The sequence below is a fragment of the Acipenser ruthenus genome, chromosome 34, assembly GCF_902713425.1.
Source record: "Acipenser ruthenus chromosome 34, fAciRut3.2 maternal haplotype, whole genome shotgun sequence".
NCBI classification, from domain to species: Eukaryota; Metazoa; Chordata; class Actinopteri; order Acipenseriformes; family Acipenseridae; genus Acipenser; species Acipenser ruthenus.
The window spans coordinates 2,227,933-2,247,115 of record NC_081222.1 but is presented as its reverse complement, the minus strand read 5'-3'; the positions used below and the strand labels follow the sequence as shown (position 1 = coordinate 2,247,115).

General features: G+C 38.5%; 1 protein-coding gene across 5 annotated transcripts; it reads right to left on the bottom strand.

Annotated features, from left to right (window-relative positions):
• Positions 1 to 1,972: 1,972 nt before the first annotated feature.
• Positions 1,973 to 18,714, bottom strand: icam5 (intercellular adhesion molecule 5). 5 transcript variants are annotated; one of them, XM_059007218.1, is made up of 12 exons: positions 18,584 to 18,714; positions 16,452 to 16,688; positions 13,978 to 14,278; positions 13,724 to 13,782; positions 13,178 to 13,450; positions 12,491 to 12,805; positions 11,435 to 11,707; positions 9,093 to 9,407; positions 7,777 to 8,049; positions 7,329 to 7,601; positions 6,008 to 6,274; positions 1,973 to 5,219 (listed from the first exon to the last, which is right to left on the bottom strand). In XM_059007218.1, exons 1-12 carry the CDS (start codon positions 18,642 to 18,644, stop codon positions 5,029 to 5,031), a joined length of 2,838 nt encoding a protein of 945 aa, XP_058863201.1. In that variant the 5' UTR covers positions 18,645 to 18,714; the 3' UTR covers positions 1,973 to 5,028. The 5 variants fall into 5 exon arrangements, with proteins under 5 accessions (XP_058863201.1, XP_058863202.1, XP_058863203.1 ...); XM_059007219.1 differs by having other exon boundaries at positions 11,435 to 11,704; XM_059007220.1 differs by lacking the exon at positions 13,724 to 13,782 and having other exon boundaries at positions 13,976 to 14,278.
• Positions 18,715 to 19,183: the final 469 nt, after the last annotated feature.

The window sequence follows — 19,183 nt, the reverse complement described above, 5'->3', positions numbered from 1 at the left end:
TCCTCAGTTTCACAGGAAATGTTTTTATTTCTTAAAACCGAATTACAACAGGAAGAGCTGACAGGATTTATCAGGATCACGTTGTGCCTTTTTTTTAAAAAAAAAACTGAAAGTTACAACAAAATTATTAATCTGAACAAAAACACATGGGAAATGTGAAAAAACGCCAAGTTATCAAAAGTGCGCAGTCATTTAAAGTGAAGATAGAGTGGAGGTTGTCCCAACGGTTTCTTGAAACTTGGCTTGTGTTTTTTTTTTTTATATATTTCCTTTAAATGGCTGAGCACTTTTGATAACTTGGCTTTTTTTTTATCACATTTCCAATGTGTGTTTTTCAGATATCACTTCTTTTTTCACTTAATTGATATGTATATAGTGTTTATGAAAGGAGAAAAACACACATAATAAAAATCACAGGACCAGAAAGAAATAAACAACTCAAAAATACCATGCACAAATATCCTTGTCACCCTATACGCATGCCAGCGTCAGTGACACACTGTCGCTGGAGGTGAAAAGCGGTCAGTGCCTGCTGGCGCTAGTGTGTAACACCTGTAACATGTTAAACCAGCGCTCAGTGCCGCACCGCCGCGGACCAGCAGCCCATTGCAACCTAGCAAGCCAATATAGAAAGTGTCACATGACAATTGTTCGTGTGGTGTTTTAGCTTGCTGAAATCATCTTCTTTAGAAACTTTATTTTTATTTTTGATGGCGCGCATTGTAAGTGATAATCGTTTTAGACCTTGAAACACGCATTTGCTTCTATGCCTGATCCCACATTTCCCACAATTCTTTTCAACGTCCCGTCCCTGCCTATTGGCTGAGCGTCGCAGAGCTAGCGGGGACGGCACATTCAAATTTCAAACTGCACAGACAGACACGGAGCATTTTGCTTATTTGTTTTTAAGCTACTGACTGTCTCTGTTGAACCGAATACTGTTTTGTTTTTAGCCGTATTTTTATTTTCATCGGCAGACGCGCTCTGGATGCAAGCACAGTGCTGACATGTCATTTCCTAAAATTATATTAAGCGAGGTTTCGGGTAAATATATAAAGAAAAAAGGGAGTGTGTATTTGAGCATGACCATGTACGGAATTAAAATGAATGGACTATAGAATAGTCTTTTTTTGTAACAGTTTAATTGGTTTAAAAGCAAACAAGATTATCCATAAATTAATGTTAACAGAAAATACATATAAAAAGAGAATTTCGACAAAAGCTGCCTTGAAGCACTGTCGCTGCTGATTGCTTGTTTCTACGCGCTTTGAAAAGGGAGTCTCGTCTTCCAGAATATCACTTACAATGCGCGCCATCAAAAATAAAAATAAAGTTTCTAAAGAAGATGATTTCAGCAAGCTAAAACACCACACGAACAATTGTCATGTGACACTTTCTATATTGGCTTGCTAGGTTGCAATGGGCTGCTGGTCCGCGGCGGTGCGGCACTGAGCGCTGGTTTAACATGTTACAGGTGTTACACACCAGCGCCAGCAGGCACTGAGCGCTTTTCACCTCCAGCGACAGTGTGGCACTGACGCTGGCATGCGTATAGGGTGGGAATGTGATATACTTGATATACAAGAGGCTTGGAGTCTATAGCTGTGTCCAAATGGAAAAACTACAAAGACGCATGTAATTCAGTATGTTAACGTAACATAATTCAGCAGGTTTCGACTTTATGAAGCAAAATTAGTCAAATCTATAGGGTGATGCAAAACCTTTAGCCAGAACTGTATGATAGAAGTTCAAAAGAGTCAGTCAGACAGACAGAGAAAGACAGACAGAATCCTAATCAGCGTATAAGGACCTCACGAGAAGCATACAAACTGAGGATGCTGAAGATACTGTGATTTTATGCCTATTCGCTTTAACCGTTCTCTTTGTCTTTTCCATTTGGTCGTCTCTGTAATGCTGGTAACGGAGAATACTGCAAAACAGAGCTGTGCCCTCTGTGGTAGTTTCATATCACACGTCCTGTCATTTTAATTACTCACGCAAACAACACCTTCTTTTATCAGCATTTTTATTTTTTTTAAAAAGCCATCCTTGTTGGAAAAGTTTTTTAAAAATCAAACAAAAAAACAACATGCTTAATAAAAAAAAAAAATCCATCATATATTTCTAAATGAAACTATAAGAAGCTATAAGAAATCTGACAAATCAGGAGACCTCAAGGCATTTCAGTTGTTACAATACTGAAGGCATTGCCCAAAACTTTATCTATTTAGGCATAGCAACACACAATTTATTTAGGATAAAAAGCGTTTTGGCATATCATTTCAGCAGCCTTAAAACAATTGCAGTACACTGGCATCAAAAATGGGAATTTACTAAAAAATGTGATGTGCATATTAAGCAAAATTGTAAAATTAAATTACAGTTTGTTTTTCTTAAAATACCCCTTAAACCCCTTTTTTTCTCAGTAGTCAAGTCCTTTGATGTTATACAGACATTAACACTGAGGTCATTTGCAATCCCTTCAAAAAACAGCCAGCAGAATATACAGTGTTCACAATGGAACAAAACAAAGAGAATTCAGATTCTGTGCATTTGTATTTCATACAGACTTATTTTACTAGTTTGTTTACTGGAGTCCATTTTAATGATCTAAACGGTGGCCGATCTTAATAGCGCCATTCTAACTCTATTAATCCAGTTGAGGTTTACTGTTAGTGTATGCAATCGGACACATCTCCCCCCAAAAAAACTCAAGTAAGCGCCTTTCACTATGTTTAGAAGCTATTTTGGTCTATTTTTATGTGGCGTGTACATGTTATATTTTCACATTGTGTGATGAAACCACAAAAGGGTGCGTCCGTAACTAAAAGCCTACAGCTATGGCCAAAGGTTTTGCATCACCCTACAGAATTAATTAATTTTGCTTCATAGAGTCGAATGAAACCTGCTGAATAATGTTAACATATATGAATTACAGACAGCTTTGTAGTTGTCCATATAGTTAATAAAAAAAACTGACAAATGGAAAACTGTGACTTTTCTAAATCTAACATGAAATACTACTGTACAACTATTACGGTAGACTTTGGCGATATCATTTTGGAGTTTCTTTGATTACATGCTGTTAAATAAAATATCTAAATCACGTTCATATAATTTTTTTTAATGAATGTCTCAATTCTAAAATTCTAGGTGATGCAAAACTATTGGCTGTAGCTGTAGACTCACTAACCATTAACGCTACTTCATGCAATACAAACACAGAGCAGGTTTGAGAATCAGGGTTATACATTTTAGCAGGCGGTATTAAGATCGTGGATTGTTAAAACAGACACCATTGTTCCACAATAAAAGTGAACTGGTATACCAAGAGACCAGCTGAGTCTCAATCTCTCTTAATAATATGGCTGCCACAGTGTCTGTATCTTTGTCAGTTTACACCACAGAACTTTACAGGCAGTTAAGCCCTTCTTGTGGTTTCAACTCGCACATCCTGTCTTGAAACTGTTGCTTCATGTATGTACACAACAAAGGGGCAGGGATCCAGAACACGTTATTGTTATTGTTATTGTTATTGTTATTATTATTTGTCATTAATAATAATTAGTTGTCATTTAGCAGACACTTTTATCCAAAGCGATTTGCAGAGACTAGGTGGTGAACTATGCATCAACAACTGCTGCTGCAGAGTCACTTCCAATAGGACCTCGTTTGTTTTACGTCTCATCCGAAGGACTGAGCACAAGGAGGTTAAGTGACTTGCTCAGGGTCACACACAGTGAGTCAGTGGCTGAGTCGGATTTGAACCTGGGATCTCCTGGGTATCAGTTATAAGTGATTACAAACAATAGCACAAAAAACCACAATGGCAAAAGTGTATAATAACTGTATTGCAAATACAAAGCAGCCCCATACAACTGGTGAGACAGATATATAAAGGTAGTCAGACAGACAGACAGACAGAAAGGACAGGCAGACAGACTGTATCCGTTATTATTATTATTTGTTTATTCAGCAGACGCCTTTATCTAAGGTGACTTACAGAGACTAGGGTGTGTGAACTATGCATCAGCTGCAGAGTCACTTACAACTACGTCTCACCCGAAAGACGGAGCACAAGGAGGTTAAGTGACTTGCTCAGGGTCACTCAATGAGGCAGTGGTTGAGGTGAGATTTGAACCGGGGACCTCCTGGTTACAAACCCTTTTCTTTAACCACTGGACCACACAGCCTCTATAAGCAATAGCAAAAAACAAAAAAAAACAATGGCAAAAGTGTATTATAATAGTCATTGTTTCTACTCATATTCTATAATTGTTAATAGCACAATTAATAACACATTTATAGATTGTTTATAATCACGTATAACGGATACCTAAAGTGTTCCCATTTTAATACGATCTGTTTTCCTCAACAAGAGCTTTTTGCCAATGGGAAAGATAATAATAATAATAATAATAATAATAATAATAATAATAATAATAATAACAATAATAATAATAATAATAATACAATTTACTGCAAGTATTGAAAAGTTTTATATACAGAGGAGCTGACTTGGGTGTGTGCAACAATATCAGTACTTTAAAGGGAAGCTAAGGCAGTAGAAATATATCGCTGAATAAAAATCATAAATCACAATAGTTAAAAAAAATAATAATAATCTAATAACCTTTAAAATTTCCCAGAATTTTACAAGGGCTCTTCTCCAGACACGGCATTGCTTTTATGCTTGGGTTCAAACCTGTCGCTCTGCAAGATAAATAAATCCCTCTGAGCATGCAAACAAGAGGACAGGCTCCTGTCTTCATGAAGAAACAAAGACAAGCTCCACATGCCTTCTGTCTTTCACTGTAGCAGAGCAACATCATCCCACAGCATGGCCTTGGCATAGCACTGCAAGAGGTCTGGGGATCATTGACAGCAATGCGGCTCCTTCATAAAGTCAAAAGACAAGAATGTTTGGAAGTTTGATGTAGGTAAAAACCTGCAGTTAATTCTTTAATTATATACTGTGCTTGGCTGGATTTCTGAGGGCGAATGGTAGGCAGGTCCTTTTCGGTGGGTTCATACTGTTGTTAAGGGTATATCTTCAGCCGTCTGGCCGTTCTCTGCCACACTGCCATTTGCACTTGAAGGATTTGTTGGTAGGAATGTGTATCTTCCACTTGTACGTTTCTTTTTGTACACAAAGGACACCAGAAGAACAACAGCAACCGCTGCTACTGCAACTAGGGTGAGGAGCAGGGTATAGTTGCCTGTAACGAAAATCAACACAAATCATGAGAAAATCTATTTTTCTATGCATCTGTTTGTTGCATGGATGATAGCTTTCCTAAACCATACAATATTTCCCTTTGAACTGTGCTGTTCCCAAACTTTCCCAACCCGTTGCAATACTGTTCAATAGCTGAAGGGCACATGTACTGTTCAGACCACTCCACAGAAATGGAGGCTCGTCTACGCCAAATACTCAGTGATTACAGATCTGTTACCAAAACCAATGCGATTGTTTGTTTTTTTTTAATACCCTTTTATTTGAGATCCACTGGACACGAGCAAGTGCAGTACATTAGCATCATGGGAAAAGCATGGAAAATCTTCAAAAGCACTGTGCTAAAATGCAACGCACAAATACTGGGGTAAACTTTAACATTAGAACATTAACTGTAACCATGACATTACCTGTAAATGTCATTTCCCATGCTCATTCTGAGAGTGGTCATTGCTGGAATTCTCACACAGAATAAAAACCTGCCTTCATGTTCTGGATGAAGTTCTTCATCAGTTCCCTATACTTGTTTTTGGCATGGCATAGCTATTGTTAAGACAGTTAAGCTTGTAGAAATACAGCCTAAAATATGGTAACAATCTTGTCTTTTGGGCAAAGATGAATTTTAATTGCAAATGGTTGCATGTTAAAATGACTACTGGTTAATTCTGTTCCTGTTCACATGCTGTGTTGTAATGTAGTGTAGCAGATGGATGTGTGGAGATTGGTAGATGAAGTAGTAAGCCTATAATTGCATTAAATGGTTTACATTACCTGTAACTTCAACTGTAACTTTCCTTGTGGAATTCCCATGTATGTTCCAAGCATGACATTCATAAACACCATGATTGCTAGATGAGGCTCCTGTGATAGTCACAGTAGACACACTGTCCTTCGTTGTGATATTCACATTATCAGCTTCAGGGTGTTTCCACGTGTATGTAGGGGCTGGGATACCATCAGCAGTGCAGTTAAAAACTACGCTGTCCCCTTTCAGAACAGGCACACTTTCTTCTGCAGGGTTTATTACACTGGGCTCATCTGAAAGAAAGAACGGCATTAAGAAACCTGCTGTAATAATTCATTCATATTAGCTCTTTGAAGGGACACTGTGTATAGTGCACGTTTTCTGAATACTTTTGACTGATTCATTTCCCTGGTTAATATCTTTTTCACCTGTAAAGGAAATGACACAATTAAATTTAGCGTACGCTTATTAGTGCCACCAATTAACACAATATAATGATCACGTTCAGCCCTACAAAACCATGCTTCAGCGTTTTTCACATTAAGCTTTAGGATGCCCCAACAAGCACTCTCATCTTGAGAACAGGAACTGGCCACATTGTTACCGTCCCGTCTCCTCAACCCTTTCCACTGGGGAAACTCCCTCAAGGGTGGCGTTCAGTCAACTGTAAGAGTCTTACTCACGGCATGCCTACGGAATACACTTTCGAATATTAGCTTAAACTTACACCCCACAGTAACTGTCACAGTGGCAACTGCGGACCCGAATTTGTTCATAACTTTAAGCTGGTAGACTCCTCCATCTCTTCTTGTCAGTTTTTTGAATGAATTAAACTCTTTGCTATCCTTTAACCACAAAGTTTTAGGGGGAGGATTTCCCTCAGCTTAGATATGCAATACCATTTTTATTTATAAAAGCTTATTTTGAGAGATTCATATAAAGACCATATCATCATTTAGATCGATCTTTATTAGGATCAGTTCTTTAGTAATACAAGCATTCCTCATTTATTTGGTGAATGAAATAGAGGGACCCCTGAATATCCCCTTCATTATACTGCATGTATAATTGTACATTGTTAAGTTTCATATCTATGGGTCTATTTGATGATGCATACATGTTCTGGGAGAGCAACTTCTCAATCTCAACTAATTTTACACAACTGTTTTATAATTTAAAAAAATCGTGACCGAAGGGGATATTATAAACCTCAGAACTTTCACCAGTGCATCGGAAACCTTGAACAACACATACAGACAGACAGACAGACACACACACACACACACAAACACACACACACAAACACTGACACACTCACACACACACAACGGCATACTGTATACTTACACAAAACACTGAAGGTGATACTTTGATTTTTCTTAACAGATGTAGCAGCTAACTTCAGCTCAGTCTCACAAGTAATCATTTTGCCGTTGAGTTCTTTCTCTGCTTTAAACTCGTACTGAGCGGGTGTACTATTGTGAGTTTCATTGACAATTAAACCGTTGAGGAGCAGCCTTTGGGTTGCATTTGCTGGGAATGAGCCATCCACACTGCATGTAACAATCCCTGTTTGATTTACCAGTACAGCCTCAGTGTGAAGGGTGGGCTCTGGTAGCACTGTAACAAGACACACATGTTAGTACAGAACATTATTTCAGAATCTCTTCATCCAGTCCCCTAGCAATGACAAATCTACAGAATTATACCAGGCTAGAATACAGGATGAAGATTGACTCTACATAGTTTACAGAGCATATAGATGTAAACATACTGGGACAATGTTTTTACTTACCGTAGCCTTGAACATTTCTACTTGCACTTTTTGACAAAGATCTGAGGGACACATTACATGTAATCACTGCAGGTTCAACAGAATCCAGAGTAAAACTTTCTTCAACATACACGTTATCCATGTTGGAGCGGATTGTGTGAATTTCATTATTTATCAGCAGCTCTACTTGGACTTCTTCAGGTGGGAAGGCATTTTTAAGTTCGCATCTCACTGTAGATGGCTGGTTGACTTCTACATTTTCTGATACATTAAGGATTGGTTGTTCTTCAAAATCTACAATACAAGAAACAGACCCGAACATGCGGTTAAAATATACCATACTGCTAATGTACTATTGCCTTTGAGATCTGTGTACAATCCCCAGGTTTCATGACATGCACAAACAGAACAGACACAAAGAATAACAAGACCACCCGGTCATTGTTCTGTCCCTTGGTGTCGTTTTAGATCTGGGGTGGCCCATGTTAGAGCTGTGCTGTTCATAGCTGACCTTTGTCTTGTACCAGGTATGGCCAGACTGTTATTGGCAGGGGAATGAGAAGACTGCAAGAACACTGTGTGAGCTTGCCTTTAATGGGGGACAATGGGGTTAGTTAGATCAATGGCAACAATTAATAACTTTCAATTAATTTACAAACTGACTGTTTAGGTAACGGACCTTGATTAGCACTAGTCTTGGACTTGCTAATGGTACAGTACCTGCGGTAGTCCCAGAAAGGTGCTAATCAGTTTTTGCAACAGAGGGGCAAGAAGGTTTCACATGGGGAGGAGGCTTCTGTCTCTACTGCTGACACCACCTTAGTGCAATGCAGACAAAGTGAGATGTTAAAATAAACTGTGACGAGGTCTACTTTCTGAAAACGCAGAATCCACAGGAATTATATTTCATTGTGAAATTAAACATGACTATCTATGGGACACTGTAGCTTTAATTGATGCTTCGATTTGTTGCTTTGAGATTATTGTTGCTGGTATGTTTCAACTCATTCATTGATTATTGATTGCCATTGGTTTTTATGTTGCCAGCCTCGCTGTAACATTTATTGATTGATGAATCTCCTTGATGCCTTACTCCTCACGTAGCTAACTACCTATTAACAAATGCTTTCCTTGTGATGATAGCTGTTGTGTAAAGAGAAATTCACAATCTGATGAAAAACATTGTATGTCTTCCAGCCTCTTTTATAATAGTGTTCTTGCATGGAGTTTATTACCCAATTGTCCAATACTTGATTAGGAAATTGGTTTCTGATTGCCCTTGCCTGAAGGACATGGAAACTATATCACAAACAGGGAAAGAGTTTCTAAAGACTTACCAATTGGAAGCATTCTGAACGGGAGAGATGAATTTTTTATTGGTTCTCCCAGCTCCAATTGAAGCTCTGCCACACAAGTGTACTCCAATCCATTGTCTGCTCTGGTTGGTGTTACTGGGAAGGGGACGCTTTCATTCACAGGAAACCGTGTTGAGTTATGAGTAAAGCTTCTATTCACAAGCTGTTCATCTCCCTTATACAGCTTCACACTGAGATATCTGATAGGAGCCACATCTAGGACCTGGCACGTTATATTAGATTCTACACCGATCTTCATAAAGCCAGGAGCGATTAGGGAGACGCTTTCTGGATACTCTGCAAATGAACATAAACAATGTAAACACAGTTAAGTTTGCTGTGTGCAGCAATATGAGTCGGAGATAAATGGCTTTTAATGTACACTAATGTGATGGACCAGGTTTGCTACCTTCCCCGGGTGAAAGTAAAATAATTATATATACAGTGCCTTGAAAAAGTCTTCACACCCTTGAACATTTTTCACATTCTGCTGCCTAAAAAATACAATTCAAAATGCATTCAAGTAGGAGTTTGTTTCACTGATCTACACAACATCATCTACACTTTCAACGTGAAAGAACAATTATAGAAATATTCAAAAAGTAATTAAAAATAAAAAAAAACAAAAAGCCTTGATTGCATAAGTCTTCACACCCCTTGAGTCAATACTTGGTGCAAGCTCTTTTTTCAGCAATAACAGCCATGAGTCATTTTGGATAAGTGTCTACCAACTTAGCACAGCGGGATGGTGCAGTTTTTGCCCATTCTTCTTGGCAGAATAGCTCAAGCTCTTTCAAGTTGGCTGGGGATCGTCTGTGGACTGCAGTCTTCAAGTCTTGCCACAGATTTTCTATAGGATTCAGGTCTGGGCTTTGACTCGGCCACTCGAGGACATTCACTTTCTTCTTGCTGAGCCACTCCATTGTTGCTTTGTGCTTAGGATCATTGTCCTGCTGAAAGGTGAATCTTCTCCCCAGTCCCAGGTCTCTGGCAGACTGGAACAGGTTTTCCTCCAGGATCTGCCTGTACTTTACACCATCCATCTTTCCCTCGATCTTCACAAGCCTCCCTGTGCCCGCTGCTGCAAAGCATCCCCAAAACATAATGCTGCCACCACCATGCTTTACTGTAGGGATGGTGTTATCAGGGTGATGTGCCGTGTTTGGTTTACGCCACACATATCGCTTAGCATTGAGACAAAAAAGCTACACTTTGGTCTCATCAGACCACAAAACCTTCTCCCACATGCATGCAGTGTCCCATAAGTGCTCCTTTGCAAAAGCTATGCGGCACATCATATGGCTTTTTTTCAGCAGTGGCTTCCTTCTTGCCACCCTCCCATACAGGCCATGTTTGTGGAGCACTCTTGAAATTGTTGAACAGTCAACATTTTCCCCAATCTCAGCCAGAGACCTCTGTAGTTCTTTTAAAGTAATCTTAGGCCTCACAGTGACCTCCCTCAGCAGTTTCCTTAAGCCACGGCTACTGACTTTGGAGGGACGGCCTAATCGAGGCAGTGTCTTGGTGGTGCCAAACTGTTTCCACTTAACAATGATGGACCTGACAGTGCCCCACGGGATATTCAAAGACATTGAAAGTTTCTTATAGCCTTCCCCCAATCTGTACCATTCAATAACTTTATCCCGGAGTTCTTTTGGCAGCTCCTTGTTCAGCATGTTTTGTCATTTGCTTCAAATTCACTTCATACAACAGAAACAGCTTGATTCTTCATCCAGGAGTATTCGAATCAATTGAACTACTGTGATTGGACACAGGTGGGCTCTGTTTAACTTATTATGTGCCTGGTTAAGGCAATTTGTTGTACCTGAGCTAATTTGGGTTTGCTATGACAAAGAGTGTGAAGACTTATGCAATCAAGACTTTTTGATTTTTAATTTTTAATTACTTTTTGAATATTTCTATAATTGTTCTTTCAAGTTGAAAGTGTAGATGATGTTGTGTAGATCAGTGAAACAAACTCTTACTTTAATGCATTCTGAATTGGATTTTTTAGGCAGCAGAATGTGAAAAATGTTCAAGGGTGTGAAGACTTTATTCAAGGCACTATATATATATATATATATATATATATATATATATATATATATATATATATATATATATATATATATATATAATGAAAGAGAAAAGTCATTCATAAACTGAAAACTCACTATTTTAATAATAAGCTACAATGTTTTGATTCATGCCCTTTTTCAGATAGCATGGTAGAAATAGTTAGGTATACTATATAGACATAACCCATTTAATGTAAACTGCACTTAAATGGTAAAGGTAAAATTAATGTTATAAAAGTCACTTACTGTAAATAACCAAATCCAGTTTTTTTACACACTGACGGGGTTCATTATTGTAGTTTATAAAGCATTTTGGCTCTGCATCCCAAACAGTGAGGCTGCTGACATTCCAAACTGCTATTTTACTATTCATTTCATTCACAGGGTTAACAGAAGACTCCCAGCCAGCCCCCAATACATCTTCACGTGTTGTGGAGCAGTTGACAGTCACTGGGTCTCCAAATCTCACCACGACTCGAGAGGGGTCAATATTCACATCACAGACAGGAGAAGCAGCTGCTAAAGCAAAAAAATAAGCAGTTATTTTACACTGTATCATCCAAGGAACATTGTTAAGCAATCATAGGCTCAGTATTATTAATGCAAAACTACTGTATTCTTGACAAACGAATTATAATACATCACACAGACCCTCACAGATATTCTTTTACATTTTTCTACCGTCTAATAATTCTCTAAAAACCCACTGTTGTCATTTCTTCTTCTTCTGTTACTTCTTATAGCTAGAGCATCTATTTCATGGCACAGGTATACAGAGTCGTCAAGACTCACCCTTTGGAGACATTGTGTATGGGAGAGATGACATATTTAGTTTTTCTTCTCCTGGTCCAGTACTCATGTCATAGCCAGAAGAAGTAGACCCTAAACATGACTATCTATGGGACACTGTAGCTTTAATTGATGCTTTGATTTGTTGCTTTGAGATTATTGTTGCTGGTATGTTTCAACTCATTCACTGATTATTGATTGCCATTGGTTTTTATGTTGCCAACCTCGCTGTAACATTCATTGATTGATGAATCTCCTTGATGCCTTACTCCTCACGTAGCTAACTACCTATTAACAAATGCTTTCCTTGTGATGATAGCTGTTGTGTAAAGAGAAATTCACAATCTAATGAAAAACATTGTATGTCTTCCAGCTTCTTTTATAATAGTGTTCTTGCATGGAGTTTATTACCCAATTGTCCAATACTTGATTAGGAAATTGGTTTCTGATTGCCCTTGCCTGAAGGACATGGAAACTATATCACAAACAGGGAAAGAGTTTCTAAAGACTTACCAATTGGAAGCATTCTGAACGGGAGAGATGCATTTTTTATTGGTTCTCCTGGTCCCAATTGAAGCTCTGCCACACAAGTGTACTCCGATCCATTGTCTCCTCTGGTTGGGGTTACTGGGAAGTGGACGCTTTCATTCACAGGAAACCGTGTTGAGTTATGAGTAAAGCTTCTATTCACAAGCTGTTCATCTCCCTTATACAGCTTCACACTGAGATATCTGGCAGGAGCCACATCTAGGACCTGGCACGTTATATTAGATTCTACACCAATCTTCATAAACTCAGGAGCGATGAGGGAGACACTTTCTGGATACTCTGCAAATGAACATAAACAATGTAAACACAGTTAAGTTTGCTGTGTGCAGCAATATGAGTCGGAGATAAATGCATTTTAATGTACACTACATATGTGATAGAACAGGTTTGCTACCTTACCAGGGGAAAGTAAAATAATTATAGATAGATAGATAGACAGATAGATAGATAGATAGATAGATAGATAGATAGATAGATAGATAGATAATGAAGAAAAGTCATTGATAAACTGAAAACTCACTATTTTATTAATAAGCTACCATGTTTCGATTTATGACCTTTTTCAGATAATGTGACAGAAATAGTTAAATATACTATATATACATATAAACTGGTAGGAAAAGGTCAATTAATTTTATAAAAGTCTCTTACTGTAAATAACCAAATCCAGTTTTTCTACACACTGACGGGGTTCATTCATGCAGTTTATAAAGCATTTTGGCTCTGCATCCCAAACAGTGAGGCTGCTGACATTCCAAACTGCTATTTTACTATTCGTTTCATTCACAGGGTTAACAGAAGACTCCCAGCCAGCCCCCAATACATCTTCACGTGTTGTGGAGCAGTCGACAGTCACTGGGTCTCCAAACCTCACCACGACTCTAGAGGGATCAATATTCACATCACAGACAGGAGAAGCAGCCGCTAAAGCAAAAAAAGAAGCAGTTATTTTACACTGTAGCATCCAAGGAACATTGTTAAGCAATCATAGGCCCAGTATTATTAATGCAAAACTACTGTATTCTTGACAAACGAATTATAATACATCACACAGACCCTCACAGATATTCTTTGACATTTTTCTACCGTCTAATAATTCTCTAAAAACCCACTGTTGTCATTTCTTCTTCTTCGATTACTTCTTATAGCTAGCGCATCTATTTCATGGCACAGGTATACAGAGTCGTCAAGACTCACCCTTTGGAGACATTGTGTATGGGAGAGATGACATATTTAGTTTTTCTTCTCCTGGTCCAGTACTCATGTCATAGCCAGAAGAAGTAGACCCTAAACATGACTATCTATGGGACACTGTAGCTTTAACTGATGCTTGAATTTGTTGCTGATTCTCTAAAAAAAACAACTGTTGTCATTTCTTCTTCTTCTGCTAGGTCTTATAGATAGAGCAGCTATTTCATGGCAGAGGTATACAGAGTTGCCAAGACTCACCAATCGTAGACGTTGCGTACGGGGGAGAGGTGTTTTGTATTGGTGCTTCTGGTCCAAAATCGAGCTCTGCCGTGCAAGTGTAATTCACTCCATGGTTTTTTGTAAAAGTGATAGTAGCATTTACAGGAAACTGCGTGCCGTTATGAGTTACATTATCACTGCCAGCAATCTGGTCATCTCCTTTATAGAACTGCACTGCAAGAGACTGAGCAGAAGCCTCACCAAGGACCAGGCACTTTATATTAGATCCGTTATCGATCTTCATAAACTCCGGAGCGAAGAGGAATATGCATTCTGGAAGCTCTGCAAAACAAAAGCAATGGACATTAAAATGTTAAACCTTTGTGTTCTGCTATAGGACTGTGCAGCTCTGGCCAAAAAGTTTCGCATCACCCTACAGAATGAACTCATTTTGCTTCATAAATTTGAACGAAACTTGCTGAATAATGTTACGCTAACCTATTGAATTACGTAACGCTTTTGTAGTTTTCCCATATACTGACAAAAATTGAAAAATGTGCAATTTTTATAGAGAGAGAGAGAGAGAGAGAGCGAGCGAGAGAGAGAGAGAGAGAGAGAGAGAGAGAGAGAGAGAGAGAGAGAGAGAGAGAGAGAGAGAGAGAGAGAGAGGCTACCTTCACTATAACGAACCATTCTTATAACAAACACCCGTTTTTAACGATCACAACAGCAAGAACCGATTTTTTTTCAATGCAAATTAGCCCTATTAGAATGATCAAGTACAGGATCCACCCGGATAAAACGGTCTCAGTACTGACTGACTCTGAACTTGCTCCAGTCAAGTGTGTTATTCTCTCAGTGAAATCAAAGACCATGGTTGACTAATTCAAAGATAACGCTAATTCAAAGATGTTATTGTAGTACGAATCATGCATGACCAATGCAATCGTTGCCGGTCAGTCATCTTCACACAAACTGTAACCAGGCATCGGGCGTGAGGAGCAATCTACGCTGGATAGTTTTTTTTTTCAAGAGAAAGGACTTGTCGTTTGTGTATTCAGCATGTAAGTGTACATTCTATCCTTTTTCTTTTCTTTACTGTTTTCTCTTAAACATACCACAGTGTTGGTGTAATTTATATGTTGAAAGGGGTTTGTTTTGTGTGCTTTTTAGAGTTGTTATGTTTGATTAAATGATTACAAACGGGAGCTCGATTGAGACTTGCCGCCTTTGTCTCATGTGGTCCTCTGTGTCTTATCGTTGGTAGCGTCACATGACCCGTTTGTTTCTTTTTTTCATTTTTATTAAATTCCCCCCCCCCCCCATGTGCCGGCGTTTCAACATCAACTCCCATGTCCCTCTGTCTTGCAATGCGTTACCCACACATGTGACACGATTACCTTGTCACAATACCCTTTTAAATGTTGATCAATGTGAAGGAATCTTCATAAAAGTACTATATATTGATGTTCAGTTCAAATTTGCCGTTTTGTCATTATTCTGATACAGAAAAATGCCAAACAGTATTACAGTGAACACCCTGATATAAGGAACATTTCTCCAGGTCCCAGGAGGGTTCGTTATAGTGAAGTTAGCCTATCTTTAAATTCTAGGTGATGCAGAAATTTTGGCCACAGCTGTGCCTCAGACTGCCCTTGCTAATGCTCCTTGCTTTGTCCAGAGAACTAAACAAGAGAGCCTGATTTTTTAAGGAATATAACACAGTTGTATATTTATTATAGACCATCATTCTAGGCTGTCATTAGCTTTATTAAGAACAGTTTTAATGAACATCGGACTGTATTTTATTCATAAAGGCGGACTTCTAGAAAGCATTCCTCAGACGCCCCATGGGTTAAAACTTTGTGAACAGGGATCACAATGACTTGCATTTCTTTGAGAATAGTTTGGTTCTCTACAGTCTCTTTTTGAGCAACTGTAACTGTTTCCATCCTATCCCAGACATGGAGATTATCATTCTAGCCTGGTACAATTGAAATGAATAAACTTGTTGTTAAATGTAAAATAAATGTTACAGAAGCCACTCACTGTTCAGTCAGGAAACTCATGTGATAGATTATTTATTAAAACACAGACTAGACAACACTACTGCATTATACATATTATCACACTACATTCTCTGGCCCCGCCTTTCGCGGTACCCCTGCCCATAAATTAGCTTGCAGATAAGTGGAGAGGCTGGCTGTAGGGAGCCATGGGCTGGGGGGCAGGATAGCTGCCCTCCCCCGTTAGATGAAACCAAAAAAAGCAGGTGGAGGCTGGGGAGGAGGAGGCGAACTCTGGTGCGCACAGCAGGGAAGTAACGGATTGAGGCGAGATAGAAATCCTTTCCTTGGCGATCATTGGAAGTGTTGTTTATCGAAGGACAAATAAGACACTAGCTATGACGATCTGGTATTGGAAGCATCTCAAGTATGCTTGGTATTTATGTGGTTTGATCTAAGGTTAAGCTTTGCTTAATTACAATACTGAATCCAGTTTACATCACACTTACCGGTTTCATTATTGAAGTTTATTAAGCATTTTGGCTTTGCATCCCAAACAGTGAGGCTGCTGGCATTCCAAAAAGCTGTTGTACTATCCGGTTCATTCACAGGGTTAACAGAAGAGTCCCACCCAGCCCCCAATACATCTTCACGTGTTGTGGAGCAGTTGGCAGTCACTGGGTCTCCAAATCTCACCACAACTCCGGAGTGGTCAATATTCACATCACAGACAGCAGAAGCAGCTCCTAACATGAGAGGAAAGTGAGGTGATTTCATATCGATCTAGGGTATGCTTTCTGAAAGAAGTTTTACTCCCCAACTAACATAAAAAAATCAATACATTGTGTTATTTTCTGCACCCATCAAGTCAAAAGAAAAATACTATATAGATATAGATATAGGGTTGAAAGGTGATAAAACTGCAGTAATTCTTCAGATGTGTAGAAAGAAAAGTAAACACAGTGCAGTACACTTGTTATTACTGTGTGTGTGTTTGTGTGTGTCTGAGTGTGAGAGATTTGGTGGCCAGCGGCCATCTTAGTGAAGGAGTTGAATGAACACCCTTTGCACAGCGGCATGGCATGGTTTGATTGTTTAATTGTTTGATTGGAGAAGTGTGGAATGTGGCCAGGTGTTGATTGGATGGTTTATTGTCAATCAACCCCTGGCCACATGGTACACAAGGGGAAGGAGTGTTTGAAAAAGGCAAAGTGCTGTGTACCAAAAGGTGCAAAATGAAAAAGAAAAAGGTCATGTAGGTACACAAAAATGTGAAGAATTGATAACATTTGGGGAAGTACACTTTTTTTTATCAATTATTCACCTACATTACCTTGTTCTTTTGATATATATACATATATATTATTCACAATTTTATCCAAATGATAATTACATTTCAATAGTATGTCAATGGTCAAAAAACTTAATGAAAACAAATACATGAACAAATACTTAAATAAATAAAACACATTGCTTATGGTTCACAAATGCATTTCAATATATAAGTCAAACTCTAAAGCTTGCAAGGTTCTGTTCATAATGAAACCACAAGAGCAGGGCGCGGCTCAGCTTAGTAGCAACTCTCTTAGCACATAACACCCTTTGTTGTTTTTTTTACCCCAAACAACGCATACATAAGTTATATTTAATGCTATTTATTTTAGAAACTCATCAGAAGTATTTAAAAGGTGGACTGAGCCTTTAAAGAAACATTTAAACTCAGAGAAGCACAGCTCCCAGTGCGATGGCTTGATTGCTCCTTCAAATCCTTTACATAATCTCAATCGCTCTTTATCAAGCAGGGTTGTTAAAGTAATACATTACAATAACAAGTTACTTGTAATCAGATTACTTTTTTTCAAGTAACTTATGGCAGAACAATATTACTGTAAATACTTTACTGTAATCAAATTACTTTTCGTGGCCAGTAACAGAGATTATGTTTTGTTGCTTCAGTGGAAAATGTTGCATCATGTGCATGAGGCAGGCGTGCCTTTGTGCAAATCATTTCTCCGTAGGTGTCTGATTTATTTGTTCTCCCTTACTGGAATTCAAATTAAGATGCTGGCCAGTAATAATCAAGAGTAAAACTCTATTCCTTTGTTCTACAATTGGTTATACGTGTAATAAATTAGGTACATAGATAAGAAACTCAACGAGGTACAATTATACACACCGTCATTGAAACATAATAAAGAATCACTAATATCTTCTATAAGAAAGTAATCAGTAATATGTAGCAGATTACTTTTCGGAGTCAGTAATCAGTAATCGGTAGTACATTACTTTTTCAAAGTAATATTACCATCCTCATTGGCAGGATGTGAATGGAAATATCAGCACTTAAAATGATAATACAATGGCGCAGTTGAAGACAGGAATGCAAGTAGATAGCACGAGTTCCTGTCTCAGTCTTGAAAGTGTTGCAACCAAAAGCATGGAGCTGTAGTCTTGTGTGTTAAGATCTCAATGTAGAGTAAACCCACACTGCGCTATTTTTACAGAACCGACCGTTACAACCGCACTCAGAACTCTTTCAGGAACTTGCATTTTTTAAAAAAAAAAATTATTTTATAAATAGCACTAGCCTTTGTAGATTCAATAAGGACATGAACTTTAAGATACATCAAAAGTAACTTACCTGTGACTGCGAAACACAGGAGTCCTAAAAACATATCTCGCATCAGAGATCCGAATTCCATTTTGTGTTTCTGTTGATGTATATTGAAGATGAATGCAGCAGATGAGGAAGTGTGTTGTGTTCTCTCTCTCTCTTTCTCTCTATCTAGCTCTACCTACATGGCGGTGCCTACCACAGGAAGTATTGCAATGTGAAGTACAGAGTTAAACGTGGCACGCACAGCAGCTAAAGTAACAGCCTCCTTGTCTTCAGTTTGCGCCGTTTTATGTGAAATTAAAACAAAGTTATTAATGTTGTAAAGCTAGTGACACGTGCCCTTGATACCCATGGAGTACCAGATTGTATTTATGTAATTCAATACATTCCAAGATCAATATTTCTGATTATTTAAAAAGCTGGTTGTTTAACCAGCTTATATTCCCAGTACTCAAGGTGGTCAGAGAGAGCTCAATCCACTGAAGATTGAAAGGCATATCAAACTAGAAATGGGACGGGTTTTGTTTTGCGAACAGCAAGGCATCACTGAGAGAAATGGGGGAAACAATCTCCGGTGAAATAGCATGTAAACGCAAAGTGGAATTATGAAAGAATTGGATTACT